Source organism: Callionymus lyra, chromosome 1 (assembly GCF_982586985.1).
Source record: "Callionymus lyra chromosome 1, fCalLyr1.hap1.1, whole genome shotgun sequence".
Taxonomy (NCBI): domain Eukaryota; kingdom Metazoa; phylum Chordata; class Actinopteri; order Syngnathiformes; family Callionymidae; genus Callionymus; species Callionymus lyra.
In genome coordinates, this window is record NC_141818.1 from 37,263,757 (window position 1) to 37,287,537 (window position 23,781).

At 37.6% G+C, this 23,781-nt stretch overlaps 1 protein-coding gene across 1 annotated transcript; it reads left to right on the forward strand.

Moving 5' to 3' along the window:
- The first annotated feature begins 991 nt into the window (after positions 1-991).
- Positions 992-7,813, forward strand: fbxo8 (F-box protein 8). Its single transcript, XM_087806272.1, has 9 exons — positions 992-1,050; positions 1,129-1,218; positions 3,950-4,046; positions 4,269-4,352; positions 5,068-5,212; positions 5,282-5,408; positions 5,469-5,587; positions 5,658-5,854; positions 7,136-7,813. Exons 3-9 carry the CDS (start codon positions 3,950-3,952, stop codon positions 7,321-7,323), a joined length of 957 nt encoding a protein of 318 aa, XP_087662398.1. The 5' UTR covers positions 992-1,050; positions 1,129-1,218; the 3' UTR covers positions 7,324-7,813.
- The last annotated feature ends 15,968 nt before the right edge of the window (positions 7,814-23,781 follow it).

Sequence of the window (23,781 nt, forward strand, 5' to 3'; positions counted from 1 at the left end):
TTGTAATCGTCAGTCGCGAACAACAATTGCCAAATGAATAGCTGTTACCAGTAGAAAATGAAGACTTTTTAAATATTTATTATTATTATTATCACTTTAAAAAGTCTCATGGGACACGGTTCAGTCTGTTTGAGGTGTCGTCACAGGTAGACCGGCCACATTCCATTGGGTCACAAAGTCACGTGTATTTTTGTTGATATAATTGACTTTGTGATGTAAAAGTTCTCCTCAAATCGCTCTGTTTTGTTAAAAAAAGCTATAAAGACATTAGCGTTTGCCGTGGGTGACTGAAATACTTCTTGCAGATTAAAATAAACACAACACCAGAATGTTTCAGCCATAAATGCGTGTAATGACCTATCCACAAATCTGAATTTAATTTTACAAACTCAATTTTCAGTTTTACAAATGTATTTTTTCCTTGCAAATGTATAAAAAAATATATATTTACAAATTCGAACTCATTTCCAAATGCCAAAATATAAGTGACAAATATTAAATATACAATTGTTGATAACAAAACAATTAACTAAGTTTGTCTTATGCGTCTTGGCCTTTGAAAGTATATATTTTAACTGTGTATTGTTTTTGATTGTTATTTCTAGACCAGGGTCACAAAGCGCTTTAACAATTACTTTCTACTTTCTTACTATCTGTGAATAACTTAATTATTATTATTTTTAAGACAAATATAAGCCCATAGATAGATAGATAGATAGGTAGATGAACTTTACCCTCCAAACGTAAAACAACATTAGGAAAAAAAGATGGCCTTTTTGTTTTTTACCTGTATTTGTGTAATTTGTAATAAATGAATCAACATGGAACCTCGTGTCCAAATGAAACGCACACCCGTCGTTTTATTTAGCTTTCGATGTGATTTGAATCGTCAGCCACCAGATGGCGCCATCGCGCTACTGCGCGTCAACCACGTTGGACGGGTGAATTCTATTGGCGCTCGCAGATCACGTGTACTTTACGTAACGTATCACGTAACGCTGTGTTGCTCGGTGGGAAGTCGTCGGACGTCTGACAGTTTGGAGGCAGAAGGTAAAAAAACATAAACACATGACAACAACAAAGACACACGACCTCGTTTAACCAACTATTCTTCGTGTTCGTGTCCAGGCAGGTGACATGACAGCTGGATGGTGGTTTCTGCTCAAGATAGCGATCCTTGCGCGCGGCTCAGCTTTCCAGAGGATTTATTAAACTCAGGTAAGTTACGCCATTATTGTGCGTCGTTGGCGCAGGATGACACTGTTAGCCTCGCAATGGTCACCTTTGAACCGGAAGCGAACTCTGGTCGTATTCTTGTGTTGTTTTCAACATCCATTGTATCCTCAATAAAGAGTCACTATTCTCTGAGCACTAGCGGAGTTAAAAACGAGCTGCTGGTTTTTTTTTAAAAACACGTATTTAAGATAATACATTTAATAAAACTGGAACCATGTTGGGAAGATAGCCAAGCTTTTATTTAGAATCATAAACTTGTATTGCCAGTGTTGTAAACACAAGACAGGAATTTGTTGTTTTGGCATCAGAGAATATAGAAATTAAACAATAGGGATGAAATAAAGACGATTGAATACAATAAAAACATCAAGTACAATACATTTAAATACAACTCTTCACTGGCTTCCAGTTTCTTTCAGGATCAACTTTAGAATTCTGGTTCTTACTTTCAGATCTATTCATGGTCAGACTCCTCCTTACATCACTGATCTGATCCAGCCTTACACCCCAGCTCGGGCTCTGAGGTCTGTGGATCAGAATCTACTGATGGTTCCTCGCACACGGTTTAGGACCAGAGGAGAGAAATCTTTCTTTTTCTCTTTGCGCTTGATGGATCTACTGACTCCTTTAAGAAACATCTTAAGACGTTTGTATTTGTTCAGGCTTTTCCTTGATTTTCTGGAACTCCTGTTGTGTTATCAGTTTTATCTTCATCTTTAAAATATATACTTTATTGAATATTGTTTTGATTGTTTAAGTGCTTTGTGACCCTGGTCTGGAAAAGCACTATACAAGTAAAAATGACTTACTTACTTACATTACTTTACACTGGCATATAAAAAATAATAATTAATTAAAAATATATATAAATAAAAATAAAATAAAATTGAATTTAACACAATATTGTTCATGATCCGGACAGCAGATGGATAGAAAGAGTTAAACCGGGAAGTTCTGGTCCGTATCGATTTCAGTTTCCTGCCGAATGACAGCAGTTGGAACAGGGGGGTGACCCGGGTAAGAGGGGTCAGCTACGATCCTGCTTGCATACCTCGATGTCCTGGTGACGTTTAGTTCCTGCAGCGATGGAAGAAAGCAGCCAATCGCCTTCTCAGCAGAACAAAATCCACTGCAGTCTGTTCTTGTCTGTAGCTGTTGCAGCAGAGTGCCACATGGTGATGGAGGAGGCGACCATGGACTCCACAATAAGTTGAAAATTTGTAGCCTATAAATTAAATTGACTATTATTCTACATTGACACATATTGTTCAGAATAAACAGTATTTATTGTTTGTCTCTTAAAGCAAGTTTATAATTAGCAACACTGGCAATAAAGTTTTCTGATTTCGACAGATTATCATTATCGCTTATCATTTTATTCTCTGATGCACTGAGCCTTTTTTTTCTGTGGGACAAACACAGCATTCATTTCTAATCCACTCTTCAACTCTTATCCAAGATGGTCACTGGTCAGTTGCAATCATGGCCACCTGATCATAACAACCATATACAAAAAAATTGATTGTAAAATATAAAATATTTCACTAAATATCAAGTCTAGCAGCGTGGAGAGGTCGTCCCTCACCTCTTGACCTTATGCAAAGGCTCGTATCATAGCACGCACCCCCAATCGAAGCCCAGAATAAAACAGCCAGTCTTAAGAATGATGTGTAAAGTGTAATCTCAACAACAGCACCATAAAAATACCACAAACAGGCCTGTCGTGTTTTTCTGCCTGTTTTCTCAAACAAGTTGAGACATTGTGTTTTTAAACTTGTATTATTATTAACAATTACAAATGAAAAATATATTCTGTATATTTCTATCGTAAATATCTATTTCTTTATGCTGTAAACACCACTGTACTTAAAATCTCATTTTATTTTCGTCATAGTGAATTTACAGTTTTACTGTAGTGTGTATAAAATATAATAATTGTATTTCTTGTTTACAATTTGAATTTAAATATTCAGGGTGTTTGTCCAAATGGCCACTAGATGTCTGCAGTCATTATGTCCTTTACATCTAAAGGAACAATTGAAATTCAAAGAGATACCAGCAATGACTGAGGATGAGAGGATACAGTGGACTCCGGCAGCTTTTAAAACTGATGTTTGGACATATTTGGTTTCAAAACAAATGAAAGCAGTTACGACTTTATCAAGACATGTGGTCTGTAGGTTATTTAACACGAGAGTCAAATACTAGATTGTACTACTAATATATAGACGATTTTACTACTGTATCCTAATATATCTTATTGATATACATATTGAATCGCCAGATTTTTCCCAATACATAACCCTAATAAGAACTTAATTCTTTATTAACCATTTTAAAACGTAACCCTAATAAACGTAACCCTTTTGCGCTTGATGGAGTCTACTGACTCCTTTAAGAAACACCTTAAGACGTTTCTATTTGTTCAGGCTTTTCCTTGAATTTCTCGAACTCCTGTGTTGTTCTCAGTATTATCTTGATCTTTAAAGTATGTACTTTTTTGAGTATTGTTTTTGATTGTCTAAGCGCTTTGTGACCCTGGTCTGGAAAAGCGCTATATAAATAAATATAACTTACTTACTTACTTACTTACTTACTTACTAACTAATAACAACTTTCTCAAAACAAATCATGAAACTGTTGTTTATCTTATTGCATCTTTCATACGTGTGCGTCTCGGCTAATGATGATCTTTTCTGTTCCCTCACCGCAGATGGGTCAAGCCCTGTGGAGATTACCTCCCAGACAGCAGCAGCAGCTTCAGGATGAGCTGGCAGACTGTTTGACTGAGAGCGGACAACCAAAGCAAGGTTGGCCTTGAATAAAACATCTAGAGTACAGGAATTTATTGCGTTGGGGTTCGGAGCTTATTTAGGTTGGTCGGGATAAGAATTGTTGTTTCTAGGATCCAGGTAAAGAATAACTTGAGTACATCACTATCTCTTATGCTGGAAATTAATCTGTGTGGTTAATTATTTATTTATGTGTAAACTGGTCAGTTCATGTCACTAAATGTGTATTTTTTGTTTCAGGCAGGGATGGATACTCTCACAGAAGAGCTCATCAACACTGTTCTAGCAATGATATCTACCATTTACTGAGGGCACGAGGAGCAGGTAAAAAGACGCACACAGGAAAACGCACACATTTGTAATCGTAATTAATTGTGTACATATACAATTATTATATAGTATGAATGATAATATTTAAAAATCTATGGTTAAAATGCGAATATTTTCAATTTAACTTTCATCCGCTATAGTTATTACGTCCTCTACAATAAAATAATTCGAGATTCCCAGCAATGACTAAGGACGAGAGGATACAGTTGACTTCCACAGCTTTTAAAGCTGATGTTTGAACATTTTTTGGTTTTAAAACATGAAAGCAGTTACGACTTTATCATGAGTCATGTGGTCTGTAACTTCTGCAGCACCAGAGTCAAGTACTCGACAATACTACAAATATATCCTTGTTACTGCAGATTGTTGCCTATAACCACCACTAGTAGCATGTCGCAGTAGCACTTCAGTGATGGTAAATAATCTGTTACGCATGAACAGCACTGGGTAAGTTACTTTAAAATAGAAACTTAGTTACATTACTAGTTACTTCTTGTAAAAGTCACTCAGTAACTTTAAGTTCCTTGTAGTAATATGTTTGTGTTTAAGTTTATATGGGGAGAATAAATAAGTAAAATTGAGAAAAAGGCCTGATTTTGATTCCTATTTAATGAAAAAACACTTGATTTAAAACTGTAAAGACAATAGTTGGTTGTTGAGTTGAGCCACTTGTCTTGGATTAATCACAACTATTTGTCCTGTACTACAGGGAAAGAACAAAATGGCTTCATCGATCTGCAGATGCTTCCACCAGAGTTGGGCATCACGATCCTCTCGTACCTGAACGCGACTGACCTGTGCCTCGCCGGCTGTGTATGGCAGGACCTGGGGAAGGATGAATATCTCTGGCAGGGGTGAGTCGTTACCACGATGGTCGTAGCGATCAAACAGTGGGTGTAACCCCTGCATGTCCGTCCCTGCAGTCTGTGCAAGTCCACGTGGGGTCACTGCTCCATCTACAGGAGGAGGCTCCCGCTGGGGTTCTCTTTCCGAAAACTTTATCTGCAACTAGACGAGGGCAGTTTGACGTTCAACGCTAATCCCGAGGAGGTGAGATGTTTTTAGTCTAGTGACCTCCGAAGAGTCTGGTGGACTGACTTGTTTGTGCAGGGCGTCAATTACTTCATGAGTAAAGGGATACTCGTGGACCATCCGGGCGAACTGGCCAAGTTTATATTTTATACAAGACGTCTCAACTGGAAGATGCTCAGGATCTACCTGGACGAAAGGTACACGTGAAGAAACTCGCAGTTTCATGAAGCCTTATTGACTTCAATGATTTCCTTGACTTGTCTTCAGACGGGACGTTTTGGACGAGTTGGTGAAGCTACACAACTTCAGCAACCAGTTTCTACCCAACGCACTTCGGGATTTCTTCAGACACATCCACGCGCCAGAAGAACGCGGAGAGTATCTGGAGACTCTGATCACTAAATTCAGCAACAGGTTTTGCACCTGCAACCCCGATCTTGTCCGCGAGCTTGGTCTCAGCCCAGGTACTGACGCACAGATTTTAATGTTCAGAATATAGAGAGTCGAGAAAACTTTCGTTTTCTTAAAGTGATGGTTCGACCAAAATTCAAATTCGCTCTTTTTCTACTCGCCCTCATGTCGACTAAGGATTGGGAAATATTTTCAGAGTAATATAATCTGTATCTTGTTAGAGTTTAGTCTAAACTTAAAATATAGACTTATTTAAGTTTTTCAGGAACAATTCCTGATGACAAGGCTTCAATACAAGATGGTTACAGATGAGCAGTACGGATTTTGGATGTTTTTAAGTATCTTTTGATGAAGACGAAGACAACTGAGCTCCAGTCGCTACATTAAAATTAACCAACATTTTTGTCTATAACTCTAAAAAGGAACAGATTACTTTGAAAATAATCACAACCCTTGGTCGACATGAGGGTGAGTAGAAAATGAGTGAAATTAGATTTAAAATAGATTAAACTCTTAAGTGATAACAAGATGAATATCTTCCACATTGAAAGCTTTTTGTCAATAAACGAGAAGAATATCAAAGAATAACTTCCGACATAACGTACATTGTATTGACTTTTGAATTACATACAACAGACACGATCATTTCAGTTATTAGTTTCTTATGCGTTATCGAGGAATTCCTGATACATCACTGATATGTAACTGTCCTGTTACAGACATGTAACTGCCATATTACTGATTTATAACTGATGTGTTACTGACTCAGTACTGCCCCGTTATTGAAGCTTCACAGATGCTTAACTGAGATGTTACTGACATCTTGATTTACAGACATGTTGCTGGTTATTTAATGAAGAATGGCTGGTGTTTTACTGATGCTTTACTGAAGCTAACTTGACTGATATGTTACTTTCAAGTTAATAATGATTTACTGACATGTTGCTGGTTATTTAATGAAGAATGGCTGGTGTTTTACTGATGCTTTACTGAAGCTAACTTGACTGATATGTTACTTTCAAGTTAATGATGATTTACTGACATGTTGCTGGTTATTTAACTGATTTAATACTGAACCATAACTGAAGCTATACAGACATGACGCTCACATGTAACTGACATATAATGTCCATGCATAACGGATTATATAGCGACAATTTACTGATGCTTTACTTGCGTGTTACAGAGAACTCTTAAAACGAGTGGTTATTAGATCAGAGTATTATTTTCCTGATAAATTCTCATGGACTAATACGGAATTAATTTTCACCCGTCTATGGGATTATAATCCCGAACTCCTCTATCATCCACTGACTGAACCCTTCCCCCTGCAGATGCTGTCTATGTGCTGTGCTACAGTCTCATCCTGCTGTCCATCGATCTGTCCAGTCCTCACGTCAAGAACAAGATGTCCAAGAGGGAGTTTATAAGGAACACTCGCCGAGCGGCCCACAACATATCCGACGACTTCGTCGGACACCTGTACGACAACATCTACCTGATCGGACATGTGGCCGCTTAGATCCGTCGCCGCGTGGCGAAGAAGAAAAGTCCCGCGACTCAGAACTCCTGTGACCCCAATATGAAGATTTGAGTGAATCTTCGGAAGGAAAAAAAACTATTCTTGTTGCACTGTCCGTGTGTCTGTAATCTGAATTTGAATATTCGCACAGTAGGTTTGAAAAACTGAATCATAATGTCAGCGAATAGTTTTTACATTGATATATAAAAAAGGTTTTAATGAAGACAAGCACTGATACTGCACTGAAGCCATGTTGTTCTAGTGCGTCTGAATGAGATCGACAGGGGGCGCTCTTTCCCCTTACAATGATCCAGAAGTATGCGCAATATTTATACTTTTTTTTTTTCTTTTTTTTCTTCCACCTTTTCCATAGACACTTGACGCTCTACTGGAAGTAATGTGAGTGTTAGATGACCAGGAAATGTCTGTTTTCATTTGCACTACAAACATGTTCGTGTCACCACTGCTAATAAAATGTTTGTGTCTCTAATATTCTATTTATTTATTTACCAGAAGTCAGCATAGTATTGCTTTTTAAACGCTCCGAAAATGACGGTCTGCAGGTAAGTGCTCTGTGCTTGCTCAGGAAGTGTGTGTTTGATCAAGAGGGCAAAAGAGTGTGTCCTCTCCAGACTCCAGCTTGACCTTTGACCCGACTTGATGTGTTATTGTTAGCCCAAAATGACCCCTAGTTAGACTCGTTTTACGTGAGATCAAAACAGAAATAGAAAGTACGTCGGCGTCTACAACAGATTAAGACGATGACCTTGAAACACGGTTTAACCTTCATTCCTCTTTTTTTTGTGTGTGTGTTTGTCTCCATCCATGTTTCTTCCTCGTAATGACGAACAACTTTTGTGTTGATGTTGATGTCGGTGTTTGTTTGATTTTCGCAGGGAAATGCTGTGGTTTCAGTCCATCAAGCCTCACTTGAGTTTGATGGAAATGATGAATGTTCTTGTGCTCCTGAGCATCTGCACTTTCTCAGCCCTGAACAGCAACACTGACACACACACACCTAAACACACACATCTCAGGTCAGTCTCAGAAAAGACACACAAACATTTTAAACCAAAATGACTGAAAGTATTGGTCGGAAACAAACTAAAAAAAAAGAAGTTCTGAATGGATTTTAATTGAAATTCATGAATGTATGTTTTATTGGAGACAATTACAAAAGGTAAGCTAAGGTAAGGTAAGGTAGAACTTTATTGATCCCTCAGGAGATCTCCTTCGGGAAATTGTTTTTTTCCAATTTTTCATAAAGAATAAATCAAAATAAAATAAGAACAATAACAAAGACAAAAAAAGCGAAAGAACAATATGATACAATCTAAGTCTAAAGATAAATATAAAGAATATAGATCAAAGAAAAAAGACAAAGAATACAAATATTTACATAGAACAGAACATCTTTATACTTTTACTCTGGAATGAATTATTAGGTAATTAAGTTGTTTCTTTTGTCAATACTATTAATGAAAATGAATTATAAAGTACAGCAGTAACCTAATATATTACTAGAATTACCTAAATAAAAGAGGAAACTTTCATTATTGCATGTCAATTAATCTGTTTTTATACAACATATTAAACCAATCTGAGCAGTTATTTTGTGTTACTCTTGGGTGTTTCCAATGACGTGTGTGTGTGTCCGTGTGCGTGTGTGTGTGTGTGTGTGAGACTGTACAAGAACACAAGCAGGATCATTTTTCTTCTCTTATTTTTCCATCCTCATATTCCTCGTGCGCTCAGTCGTGTCAGATGTTGAGCAACACTGTGCGGCAGATGGAGGAATCGTGCAGGCAACCCTCCAGCAGGATTTACGAGAAGAGAAGAAAAACAAGGACATCATTTGTGTTTGATCAAGTTGTCTCTGCTGAGTCCGAGAGACGAGGCTGAATTTACTGCTGGTCGCAGACAGGATGTAGCAGGAAATTGAATGAGGTGATCGTTGAGCGTCATGGAGAAGAAAGAAAATCATCTCGAATGAGGTTGAAATGGAGGAAAAAAAAAGACAATTGGATTCCGTCGTAAATCGAGGAGAAGAGACGTCAGCGAGGTTTTGGATCATGAAAAAAAAAGGAAATGTGTTTCATTTAAGTTCAAACCATATAGTTTAATATTTTTATTCACGTTTTATATTAATTATTTGTGAACCCAGCTTCCGTGTGCGATTGTCTCTTTTTATTATTATTATTATTATTATTATTATTATTTATTTAACAATTTAAAATGTTTGGTTGGATCAACACACACACACACACACACTGAGACGAAGCGCTTTTCTGTTGAACATCATTTACTTTTATTTATGTTTTATGACAAACATGTTGATTAAACATAGTTTATTTTCACTGATAAACACAGTCATCATTATTGTTGTACTATGGAATACACTTTCAAATACTACGACTATAGGAAACAAAATAACGTTTGACTCTGAAACACTTTTGTAACGGACAAAAAAAATGTTTGTTTCCGAGAATTTATATTTATTTTTAATAAATACACGTGAAGAAAGCGCATATAAGAAACAGGCAGGATCATATTTGTGTTCTTTTAATTGAACATGTAATTAATTCAAATACAAAATCTAAATTCAATTTATTTTAACGCATCAAAAACTCGTAATGTTAGCATAAAAACGCTTATTTAAAAATGACACTCCATTTGCAAAACATGAAAATAATGGTCCAAATAAATTAAATTAAATGAATTAGAATGAAACGAAATAGATTAGATAGACTTTATTAATCCATCTGGGGATCTCCTTCGGGAAATGAATCATAACCTTTATCACAATTTAAGCTATTAATATACTGGTATTTTGACAATTATAATGATAATAAGTAGTAGTGAATAGTAAAATAATAATAACCATAATAATAACAACAACAAAAGACAAAATAACAATATCAATAATAATAATAATCGCTTAATTATGCCGGAACCTATGCATGTAAACGATAGTTAACGGATTTTCAACAATATCAACGCAAAATAAATTGTTTTGTTGTTTTGTTTTTTTCTTTATATATATAAAAAAAATGTTTTGCGTTATCACAATTCAAGCGAGAACATCAGCGCCTTTAAGGTTTAAATTCACGATCAGGATCTGATTCTTTTGAGTCCTCCGAGTTTAACAGAGATTAATTTGGTGTTTCAATAATGACTCAAAGTGACACCATCTTGATCTCATCCGCGCCAGAAACACACGCGGGTATAAGAGAGCTCGTGAGCGCGTGCACGAAGATTCTCAGTGGCGTTTAAAATAATATTAGGATTAAACTGAATTACAATAACAATGACTAATAGTTGGACATGTGTTATTAGATATCTGACACACACACACCTAAATATATATATATATATATATATATATATATATATATATATATATATATATATATATATATATATATATATAATTAACGTTATACATAAAATGTGTATTTAATTTAAATTACTCATAGTTCAAAATTATCTGTTTATTGCAAAACGTCCTCAAGCTGGTTTCTGTGTTTCCCAAAAAGCTGTCAATCAAAACGCTCAGACGGGCCAATCATCACAGAGTCGTGTGTCAAGCTTCACGCCCCTCACCAGATCACCAGAGGACTCCGAGGCCTGGAAGAGCCGCAGCATTTAGCTTTCCTCAAACCAAGAACCACGGAACCGGAGATTCAAATGACACGGCTGTTGGTGCCAAACCAGTATTTCCCCCCCGAAAAAAAAACAACAACTGCTAACTCCTGGGATTTCCAAGTGATCCTCAGGGTTTACAGAGCATCAACATTCCTTGATTTGGCTTGTTGTGGATTGAAGGGAGCTCTGTGTTCCATGTGCTGAGGATGAAGATGATGACCGGAGGGTTCTTTTGAAATGGTCGAAACCGAGAAGCTCTCGTACAGGAGACGTGATGGGAGATCATGCCGCGGTCGTTTTGGATTAGCTGGACCTGCTGCCCAGCGTTCTCACAGCGTTCCAGGGTGGTCATGGGAAGTTTAAACATCGAGCATTGGATTTCTTCGGCGAGAGCTAGAATGCAATCCCAGGAATCGGAGCGAAGTACTTTCTTAGGTACATTTAGCTTTAAGCCAGTAAAGATACATTTGGTGCAACTATTTGGACGAGTTCCTCACGAGGAACATCCTTGAACCCAATTACAAATACGAGAACTTGTTGTTAGCCACACTTCAAGGGTCAGTAGAATGGTTGGATACTAATGAGGTGATGAAGCTTCATGAAGCTTCGTCATTATTTTCACTGAGCGTCATTGTTAAAAAGAATATACATTTTTGCCTATAACTCTAAAAAGGAACAGATTATTTTGAAAATAATCCCAACCCTTCGTCGAAATGAGGGTGAGTAGAAAACAAGTGAAGTTTGAAGTTTGGGATGAAACCTCGTATAATTTTAAATCCAACAGCGCCATCTTCAGAGCTTGTAAAATGAATCATGAAGTTTCATTACATCTTCAATGTTGGAGCTAATGTGTGTGTCTCCCATGATACCAACATCAGCTCACCTCATATATGGAACCTTTGATATCTTCTGGAAATGTTGGACAAAATGATTAAATCCTGAACTGTGGACTGACGTGCTGATGAAGCTTCACGAAGCCTCATTTTCTCGGTTCAACCGAGTATATATATATATAATCTTTGGCTGTCCAATGGTGCTTCAAAGACGTGGAAAGAAAGAAGATCTTATAGAATCGTTACACCTTCAAGAAACATCTCAAGACATTTTTATTCGTGAAGGCTTTTCCTTGATTTTCTGCAACTCCTGATGTGTTATCAGTTTTATCATACCCTTTAAATTATATACTTTATTGAATATTGTTTTGATTGTTTAAGCGCTTTGTGACCCTGGTCTGGAAAAGCGCTATACAAACAAAAAATACTTACTTACTTACCTTCATGTCAAGAAAATGATGACAAAGGGAATTTCTCGCTGAATAAGCGAAGTCACAATCACCAACAAGAACACGATTTCCTCAAAACACACCTGCTGTCATCGTGTGTTTTACGCTCGAACTTTGTGTTTCTGCAGAGAATAGTGTAACGCGTGAGGACAGGATCATTTCATCTTCACCAAATTATTTTTTGGTCCGAGGGGCCACTGAGAACACAGACAAGCACGCTCAGCAGATATTAGCCTGTTGCTGCACGTTAAGTGAATCAGGAGTCGTCCAGAACTGGGTCTGGACATTGTCACATGAACATCTGCTCGTCTCTACTTATTGTCCCACCAAGCACACATTGTTTATTATCCAACCTGATTAACAATTATTTAATGAGCTATAAAACATCAGTTTAAAATAGTTTTGAGATTTTTTTTGTTTTATCTTCGCCTACAAATATCACCCTAAACCAGACCTGGGAAAAGTGCGGCCCTTTGACTGTATTTATGTGGCCCTCGTATTGTCAAAGTATGATCATGTATATATGATTCTAGTGCATTAAAAAGTGTATTTTGTATTCATTATTAATTTACATTTTCACATAACACTTATTTAATTTTTCCCTCTTTTATGTGTGTCATTTTTGGAGTATATATTAATCCCTCAAAATATTTGTTTGAAGTTAGTTGAAGAAATGTTTAAAAAAAAACCTCATATATATAAAAATAAAATTGCAGCTTATTTAGCTTGATATATGTCACGGCCTAATGACAATTTTTTTTAGGGATTTTCTCCTCTTTCTTTTTTTCTTGACGGCCCCTAACAACATTCACAGAATTTAATGTGGCCCTTGAAGAATTATAATTGCGCTTTGTGACCCTGGTCTAGAAAGGCGCTATATAAATAGAGATTATTATTATTATTATTGCCCACCCCTGCCCTAAACCTTTCCTGATAGTGTAGCGATGTATTAAAGCAGTTCCATGAAGGCAAATTGTCCACTAGATGGCACTCTTGGCTTATTATCAACTATTTCAATTAAAAAAAACTCCCATAATTTCATAGCGGACTCAGCCATGCTGTAATCACGCCCCACTTTGTTTATACAAGGAGTTCCTTGGAGGTGGAGACTTCTGGGATTGATGACGCGCAGTGACAAACATCGATGTTTGACCAATCAACGCAGAGTGGGTGTGGTTATGGTCAACAAGATTTTTAGCTCGAGAAAAAAAAGAAGGGTTGTCAGTGGGCGGGGCTTAAGCATATTTTAATATATGTTAATATTTCAATGAAAAGAGAGTTTTGTACAAACAGACACTGATGATTCAATAGATGTTTAAGATAAAGCTAAGACACACTTAAATCAACACATTGGTTGTCATTTAAGGCGGTGATCTTGAAGTGAAAATCTGTGAAAACTCTGTTAATGAAGATCGATCGCTTCCCTCTATGGGCTGATGAAGCTTCATGAAGCATTGTCATTATTTGAAGAGCCCAGTAGATGGCGCTGTTGACTTTAAAACTGATTTTATTTCAAAAGTTTCCTGATGCCAAAGATTTCACAGCCAATTCAACTTACTCTGAAAACACGGACAACGCTTCATGATTCTTCGTTACTCTCTAATTTGACTGAGCTTTAAACGTTTACACATCTGAACCAAATTTTACTTAACAATCGTTCTTGGAAAGAGCAAGTAAAGCAAGTGTGTGTACACAGTTGATAGTGGCTGCTATCTCGACTTCTCCCACAGTGAGGTCACTTAACACAGCAGTGCATGATGGGATAACACAGTTTCCTATGTAGGCATTCGGGACGGGTGTTTTGTTTTTCAGGGGTGCCAGTGCTATCAGCGACGCAGCAGGAAGGTTGTGCTCCATAAACACAAGGTTTCGTTGTCACATGACGAAGAGCAGCCGCACACCGGACACTTATTTACTGTATCCGTGAACTACACAACATGTGTCAACTTTGTTTCCCAGCGCAGATCTCTCTCGAGCCGTTCTTATGATAGCCGGACTTTGAATGATAAGCAGCTCAGAAATGCTCTCACACGACGTCATCGTAACACAAGGGCATGTGTTGAAGTTAGTAATGATGAGTCATAGTATTATTTTTGACTTAACATAATTAATATTTCAATATTCAAATAATTAAATGAAACCTCCTTTAACTTAAAAACCAACCGTGCCAACTACTGAGCTTGGATAATATGGACGATGCTTCATGAAGCTTCATCAGAATATCAGGAAGCAATCTTTAAAGCCGCAAAATATATTACATTTCTTTACCATAATGCAAGACCCTGGGATACAGTGTAAGTACCATTTCGACCCACCCTAATACTTCGATCCAGGTACTACATCACCTTCGTGATGATCTCACATGCATAGAACGCAAACGTCTTTTTAAATACTTTTTCATGATTGAACAAAACTTTAACTAGGTGATCAGAAACACTTTAGTCACTTGAACATTTACATTGCATTGTACAATTAAAACTGCCTCACAGCCCGGACACATTCTGTTGTGGTTAAAGTCGCGTTTGTCGTCAGACCAGGAAGTGACAGACGGACGGGTGATTTGGAAAATCTTCCGATCGACAAAGATTGTCTCTTTGTTAACATAAATGTTTTAATGTGTGATAGAAAGTATAATTTTACGTCAGTTCAGGTTCTGTTCACTGAAACAAAAGTTTGCGGCACGTGGCGTCAACAGGTAGGAAGTAGCCAGAGCAAAACCGAAATAATTCTTACAGCGTTGTAGCACTAAACCCCTGATCATTCGCAACAAATTAGTTGTAGAAACTTCCAGAAAAAACACTTGAATGACTGGTTACGATAAGTCCGAAATCTACTCAAATACCAGACATTATCTTCAGTAACTCCGCGAAAGAATCATCAAGCTTCATAAATCCACTAGATGGCGCTCTTGGCGGTATCGTCTTTGACTTAAAACTATTTGAAAGAAACCTCCCAGTATTTTAAAGCCAACGGCGCCACCTACAGATCCCTGAAAATATGGACAAAGCTTCATGAAGCTTCGTCACTACACAAGAAGCCCATTGAAGAATGTATTGAAGTGTCGCCATTAGTTTCTTAAAAAAACCTCTTCGCGAGTATTTTTTTTCCTCTGTTCTTTTTTAGCTTTTCTGAAAAAAACAACTTTTTAAGTATTTGTGCGATTTCAAGTGTAACGGAAGCTGAGCTCCTGACAACAACAGTGGTGATCCATCAGCAAGGTAGCACGGGGGGAATTAAGAGGGGGCATTAAGACGTCTCTCCAGGCAATAACCTCTTGAAATGAGTCCACTGACCTGTTGTCATCCATTATCTAATAAGGTCCATGATAACAGGCTTGTTTAGACTACAGAGAGCAAAAGGGAACGGCCTGTGTACATGTGTGTGTACGTGCACAGGAGTGTTTAACATATGGTTTTTGATGACAACTATTTAAAGGTGTCAGACTGGAGCCACGGCAAATTATCAAAGGCACTCACACACACACACACACACACACATGCGTGCATGCTTGTGTGTGTGTGTGTGTGTGTGTGAGTGTGTGAGAGAGAGAGGAGACAGAGCGAGAGAGACAATTTGGATGTATCGGGTTTCTCAGCCCTAAAATGACCTTGCCTTACTTTCTATAGAAAAAGGGGAGCCCCAGTAACTACTTCGCTGTTTGAGGGTGACACTCGCAGCCACGCCGAGAACATTCCGCGAAGGTTAAACGCTGATGCGTCCTTTAAATAACGCCCTCGACGAGACAAGAGTCAGGGCTTATTTGACCAACCACGTCGCAAAAATGTGCGGATATTATAAATTAGAGTCCCTGAATTGTTGGCAGTGAACCCCCTAATTGCACCTGGCGCCTTTCTTTTGTGGCCTTTGCCCTCTGTATTTCCCTTCATGGGAGTAATAAAATGTTTTTTCTTTTACTTTCTAATAATAATAAGAGCGCTAAAACAAGTGCCTGGTTATTTAGGATCAGGGAGGATCAGCGATGAAGTGTAAATCCACACTTATCCATCAAGAGAAGAAGCTTTAATAAAATGGTTTAAAACAGAAAAAAATGTTCTGCTTTTAACCAAACTCAAGCCACTTTTGGAACGTTGGCACGAGCTGCTTAGATAGTTGGTGATGGTCTGCTAGGACTTTATTGAACAGAATATAAAATAAAGTTACGAAAAAGATGATTTATTTGAAAGCATGAACAATTCTAGTGACACAGACCATAATGAAAGGAAGTCGTGCTTCATGAAGCATTGTTATTATTCTCATTAAACCGTCGGCTTTAAAGTGTTTGGAAGGCGTCATTGAAATAAGCTCCTCAAAGCCATCAATAATACAGCCAAGAGTTCCATCAAAGGGCTCTGAAAATAAGGACCAAGCTTCATGAAACTTCATGAAGCTTCATCAGGGAATCACTAGTCTACACTAGAAGAATTTAAAAGTATAATTTATCACAACTTATTCAAGTTATAATCATAAGAGCAACATTTTATAGAGATTTGTCTTTAATAAAACATGTCTTCAATATGAGAGTTGATGGAAGTGTGTCTTCATCAAGGCTCATCTACGAGTATGTGGGTCAGTGCCAGTGTGTTCACCTGTGCATGTGTGTGGGGGGCTATTTAGATTATCCAGACAGGATATAAAAACTGGGTGGCCTTCTCTTGGCCTGCCGTCTCCTGGACCCAGAAAGAGGCCACCAGTCACCCAATACTCATAAAAAGCAGTTTATTGGTCGTCTACTGCGACTCGGCGTGACTGGACCTTCATGTGTTCTGGTACGTCTGCACACTTCAGCGCACAACTTTCATGAAGGGTTTCTTCAGCTGCAGGTGGGAACGTTGATCCGGTTCTCGCCGAAAGATACCCCCTAAATTCTGCTCTGTCTCTTGGCGACAAGTTGAGATTACTCAGTACAGGTACAATTATCTTACCTGCATTAGTTTCATTCAAGAGGGAAGGTTTTGTTCCTACTGTGCACATGACAATAAACTTGGTTTTTGCTCGGTTTCAGTGAGGGTAGTGAAGGATAAGATAGGGTCAGGATGGATAAATATATATTAATATGAAGAAGAAGTCCTGTCATTCTAAGTAAGGAGATCATTTTATGTACTGTCAAACCATCAAGGCCATAAATAATAAATAAAGATTAAAGAAAAAACTCAACCATGCCTATAAAATATTTATACACCTTTCATTTAATTTAAAATAGAATAATTGTTTTTCAAATTATGATCTAAATATCACTTACATTATTTTAAGGGCCAAGAAATATTGACAAAATGACGAGAAAAAAAAACTATTTTACAAAGAACGCAATAAAGATATAGTTAGACATTTTCAAGCGCCTTTCTAGACCAGGGTCACAAAACGCTTGAACAAACAAAAACAATACTCAGTTAAAATATATACTTTAAAAGATCAAGACACATAAGACAAACACAGGAGTCCCAGAAAATCAAGGAAAAGCCTGAACAAATAAAAATGTCTTAAGATGTTTCTTAAAGGAGTCAGTAGATCAAACACAGAGGGAGAGGAAGATCGTTCCAAAGCTTAGGAGCAACAGCCTGGAAGGATTTCTCTCCTCTGGTCCTGAACCGTGTTCAGGAACCATCGGTAGATTCTGATCCACAGACCTCAGAGCCCGAGCTGGGGTGTAAGGCTGGATCAGATCAGTGATGTAAGGAGGAGCCTGACCATGAATAGATCTGAAAGTAAGAACCAGAATTTTAAAGTTGATCCTGAAAGAAACTGGCAGCCAGTGAAGAGTTTTAAGGATCAGGGAAATGTGAGTTCTTCTACTAGAGCGAGTCAGAATTCTCGCTGCAGAGTTTTGTATTAACTGCAGGTGAGACAGCTACTTCTTGTTTAGCCAGGAACATAATCTGTTACAATAGTCTAAACGAGAAGATACAAACACATGGATTATAAGATCCAGATCATGTTGTGACATTATGACGTTATACAATTATCTTAACTTGTTTGTTTTTTATTGTAATTACTTTGGATAATATTGCATATAGATAATAAAACAACTGTAGACCATTAATAATATAAAAGCAATTGATTGTAAGTTATTAAAAAAGGAAAATAACATTTCACATGCTGTATTTTGATCTATAATAAATAACAATGTTGATTCAAAATATTGTTTGTGTCAAATTGTGTTACTCTGACCAATTAGAGACCACATTAATGAAGTCCAAGGGAAGTGGGCATAGACAGTACTTCAAGATTAAATTGGGTTCTAGAGGCAGTTTTGGAAGCAACAGGAACAATTCCAGAGCAGAATAGATGATGGTTGTTTGAGGCGAGACTTCATGGAAATGTGGGGAGAGGCTGTAACTGGCTCGGATTGAGGTTGTGATGAGATGTGAAGAGGAGGAGGCAGGAAGTGAGGAAAGAAATGAATAGAGATTTCGCTGGATGTTTTGAACTGAAACTGAATATTTTTAATCACAGAAGTTCTTGGTGACGACTTCAGCAGCCAGTAACACACCAGCAATTGTGCGACCTCTAAGTTGTGATGTGCTGATGACGCTTCATGAAGCATTGTCCTCATTTTCACAGACCACTAGATGGCACTATTTGCTGTATATTCTTTGGCTTTGAGTAGCTATTTCAATGAACCCTCCTATACTATAGCAGCGCCAATTACTAAATGACCTTAAACGCCGATGGTAGCAGATTATTTTACAATATTTTCCTTCTCTTCATCCCACTTCCTCTCAGTGAACTCATCCCTTAAGTAATAATACTGTATATATAATCTAATTAGTAGTAAAAGTAGAAAAGAGAGTAACCTCCTCAATATTATAAAGGTTTATATTATTATTATTTTTCAATGCATTCTGTTTGCATGTTTAAACAGATGGAAGACTTTCATGAAGACTCCTTTGCACGTCTTTTTCATTGTTTCTATTCTCATCCTTATCATCATAAATGTCAATATATATAATCCACACCTTTGTGTTGGGGTGGGAATGTGTCCTTTAAATCCTAAAGGGGTAGATAGTCTGAGTAATTCCCAAAATGAATTTTACAATATGTTTTTAGGAGCCCCTACTGGTCTGACAGAAGAATATTATAATATATAAGCTTATATAATAATGCATATATATAAGCATTATTTTATTAATTAAGTACAAAGGCTAACTTCGACGTTGTCCTTTTTTTATTTTGAAAGTATATTCTGACGAGATCACAAGAGAACTGTCATTTGTTGTGATTCGCCTGATGATAAGGTTCCAGGGTTGAGTCAGTACTTGGGTGACTTATGTCAGTCTGTCAAACTGAGCCTGAGAAACCTGGGTGTTGTATTTGATAAAGACATGTCTCTAGTTCAACACTGCAGAAAACTGACCAAAAGCTGTTTCTTTCAGCTGAGAAAAATCTCTAAATTTAGGAAAATAATGTCACAACACCATCTGGAGTTTATAATCCATGTGTTTGTATCTTCTCGTTTGGACTATTGTGACAGTTTATTTTTATGTCTTAACAAGAAGCAGCTGTCTCGCCTGCAGTTAATACAAAACTCTGCAGCGAGAATTCTGACCCGCTCAAGTAGAAGAACTCACATTTCCCCGATCCTTAAAACTCTTCACTGGCTGCCATTTTCGGATCAATTTTAAAATTCTGGTTCTTACTTTCAGATCTATTCATGGTCAGACTCCTCCTTACATCAGTGATCTGATCCAGCCTTACATCCCAGCTCGGGCTCTGAGGTCTGTGGATCAGAATCTACTGATGGTTCCTGAACACGCTTCAGGACCAGAGGAGAGAAATCCTTCCAGACTGCTCTATTTGTGTTTGATGATCTACTGACTCCTTCAAGAAACATCTTAAGACATTTTCATTTGTTCAGGCTTTTCCCTGATTTTCTGGGACTCCTTTGTTTGTCTTATGTGTCTTGGCTTTTTAAAGCATGTATTTTAACTGTGTATTGTTTTTGTTTGTTAAAGCGCTTTGTGACCCTGGTCTAGAAAGGCGCTTCACAAATAAACTTTACTCACTTACTTACGTACTAAAAAAAACAATGCTTTATGATGCTTCAGCAGTTGTGTAGACAACAATACATCAAGTGTTGATAACAAGTTTAACAAGTGATAATCATGATGGCTGAAAATGAGGACTTCATCAATCTATCTCTACCTGATAAATTGCAGCCGAAAGAGAAATGGGCGTCGAAGCCCAAGAGCGGATCCATTAACACTTAGAGATTGTTTTAAACGCTACAAGTCTCTTCACTGGTCCCTGCCTGTTTAGACGCTGAGTCAGCGCAACTCTTGCAAAACAGGAAATCTAGAGCTGCCAATCAACATATTTCTGTCATCACAAGTTCCAGACTTACAGATGCAGAAGATATGAAGCATGTTCCAAACATGTTTAACTGCCACATGAATGAGATTGATGCTCATGGTTTGACACAAAAAAATACAAAATTTTCTTTGTTTCTGAATTCAATGGAGGAATCTGGTAAGGCTATTAGAAAGAACATGGTGATACCATAGGTATTACGATAAGATGATACAATATATTGTGATACTATAGTAACAAGGATGTATTTGTAGTATTGTCCAGTACTTGACTTTGGTGTTGCATATCTACAGACATGACTCTTGAAAAAGTCGTAACTGCTTTCATTTGTTTTGAAACCAAAATAAGTCCAAATATCAGCTTTAAAATTTGCTGGAGTCACTGTATCCTCTCGTCCTCAGTCATCATCGGGATCACAGGGGATTTAATTGTTCCTTTAGCTATGACGAATGAATCTAGTGAATGAAATTTCTCAATTGTAAAAAAATAGAATTAGTTTATTTTACACATACATTATTAAACTGTAAACCATAAAAAAGTACAATTTCAAAGCCCAACAAAATAAATCGATTATCGAATATCATATAGTGGAAAAGAACATGGCGATATATCCCTATATTGATATTTTACAACACCCTGGACTGGGCTGATGAAGCTTCATGAAGCATTGTCATTATTTTCCAAGCTCAGTAGATGGCACTGTAGTCTTTAAAATTGTAGAAAGGTTTCATTGAAATTGTTTCTAAAACGCAAAGATTAAACAACAAATAGTGCCATTTAGAGGGTCTGAAAATCATCCCATTACTAGTAGGGATGTTGGAAAAAATATACCATTATACATTGCAATATTTATTTTCTAGATACCGTACCGATATTCGTAAGCACTGTATCGAGTTTACTTTTATTTATTCATTTTTACCTTTGTTTTTAATGTTTAATGGTTTATTAAAGTGCCGATAAATGGAGGCAGTAATAACGTCCATTGTAGCTAAAGAAAAAAAATGGAATCCTGCGGGATTCCGGTGATGTCTGAGGACGAGAGGATACAGTTGACTCCAGCATCTTTTAAAGCTGATGTTTGGTTTCCAAACAAATGAAAGCAGTTACGACTTTGTCAAGAGTCATGTGGTCTGTAAATTCTGCAACACCAGAGTCAAGTACTCGACAATACTACAAATACATCCTTGTTACTACAGTATAACTATATATTGTATGGTTGCCCCTGTATCAAAAGAAATAAAAACAGAAAATATCTATTATTTACATATGTTGTTGAATACGGATTATTTAAAGTCGCCTTCGGGCTGATTTAAAATCCATAATTGTTCGGTCTGATGATAATATTTGAGTCAAAGGCTTCTTTCAGGTCCGATGAACTCTTCGTACAGATGCTGTCAACATAAGCAGCTACATCCTCAGCCCTGGACTGGTAAGTGTGTCCTGTCGCCAGCGTAGCCTCAGGCCTGTTGTGCTACCTCATTAAGCCCTTTAAGAATTGCCAGACCACCCTCATGCTCGCAAGCATGCTCACTGCTCGCACAAAAGAACTCACACACAGCTGCCTATTATGCATGATAGAAGATGTGATTACTGTCCCGGTCTCTCATGTCCTCCACTGAGAGTCCCTTCTCGCACACTGATGCTCTGTGTGCTTCACGCTCATCATCTTTCTTCGTTAGTGTTCAGCAGATCCACCAGGGCTGCAGACAAAGAGACACACATGTGCTGCTGACCACTGCGGAGGCACCGAGGTGGACCCGGAGACCTTGAGATGTTTCCGTGGGTTTGATCGCGATGCTTCTGTGAAGGTTTTAACGGGAACAACAGCACATAGTTTAGCCGGTGTCAGACGTTGTGTTGCCAAGTTCTAAATGTGTAACCATCACATGGGAACGCTCACACTGGGCCTTGCTCTGGTGTCCTTGGAGGGGGGGACTGGTGCTCCCCCTGCACTGACGGTCCCCACACGAGCCCTGGATCTGGTTAAAGGTGTGGGCGGACCTAGCATAGCACTTCCTCCGCTCCACACCCACCAATGTGTGTTTAAGTGTGTGTGTTTCAGTTTATGTGTTATGGTTTGGGTATGTGTGTATTTGTGCGTGTGTATTTGTGCATGCATGTGTCTGTTTATGTGTGTGTTTCAGTTTATGTGTTACGGTTTGGGTATGTGTGTATTTGTGCATGTGTGTGTTTATGTGTTTGTGTATTTGTGCATGCATGTGTCTGTTTATGTTTATGTTTCAGTTTATGTGTTATGATTTGGGTATGTGTGTATTTGTGCGTGTGTGTGTGTTTATGTGTTTGTGTATTTGTGCATGCATGTGTCTGTCTATGTGTTGGTATTTGTGTGTTTCAGTTTATGTGTTATGGTTATGGGTATGTGTGTATCTGTGCATGTGTGTGTATATGTGTATTTGTGCATCGCATGTGTCTGTCTATGTGTGTGTATTTGTGTGTTTCAGTTTCTGTGTTATGGTTTGGTTATGTGTGTATTTGTGCGTGTGTGTGTTTATGTGTTTGTGTATTTGTGCATGTGTGTGTTTATGTGTTTGTGTATTTGTGCATGCATGTGTCTGTTTATGCATGTGTATTTGTTTGTTTCAGTTTTTGTGTTTTGGTTTGGATATGTGTGTATTTGTGCATGTGTGTGTTTATGTTTTTGTGTATTTGTGCATGCATGTGTCTGTTTATGCGTGTGTATTTGTTTGTTTCAGTTTATGTGTTTTGGTTTGGATATGTGTGTATTTGTGCGTGTGTGTGTTTATGTGTTTGTGTATTTGTGCATGTGTGTGTTTATGTGTTTGTGTATTTGTGCATGCATGTGTCTGTTTATGCATTTGTATTTGTTTGTTTCAGTTTATGTGTTATGGTAATGGGTATGTGTGTATCTGTGCATGTGTGTGTGTATGTGTATTTGTGCATGCTTGTGTCTGTCTATGTGTGTGAATTTGTGTGTTTCAGTTTATGTGTTATGGTTTGGGTATGTGTGTATTTGTGGATGTGTTTGTTTATATGTTTTTGTATTTGTGCATGCATATGTCTGTTTATGTGTGTGTATTTGTGCATGTGTGTGTTTATGTGTTTGTGTATTTGTGCATGCATGTGTCTGTTTGTGTGTGTGTATTTGTGCATGTGTGTGTTTATGTGTTTGTGTATTTGTGCATGCATGTGTCTGTTAATGTGGGTTTTCTTTGAATGTGTGTGTTTATGTGTTTGTGTATGTGTGC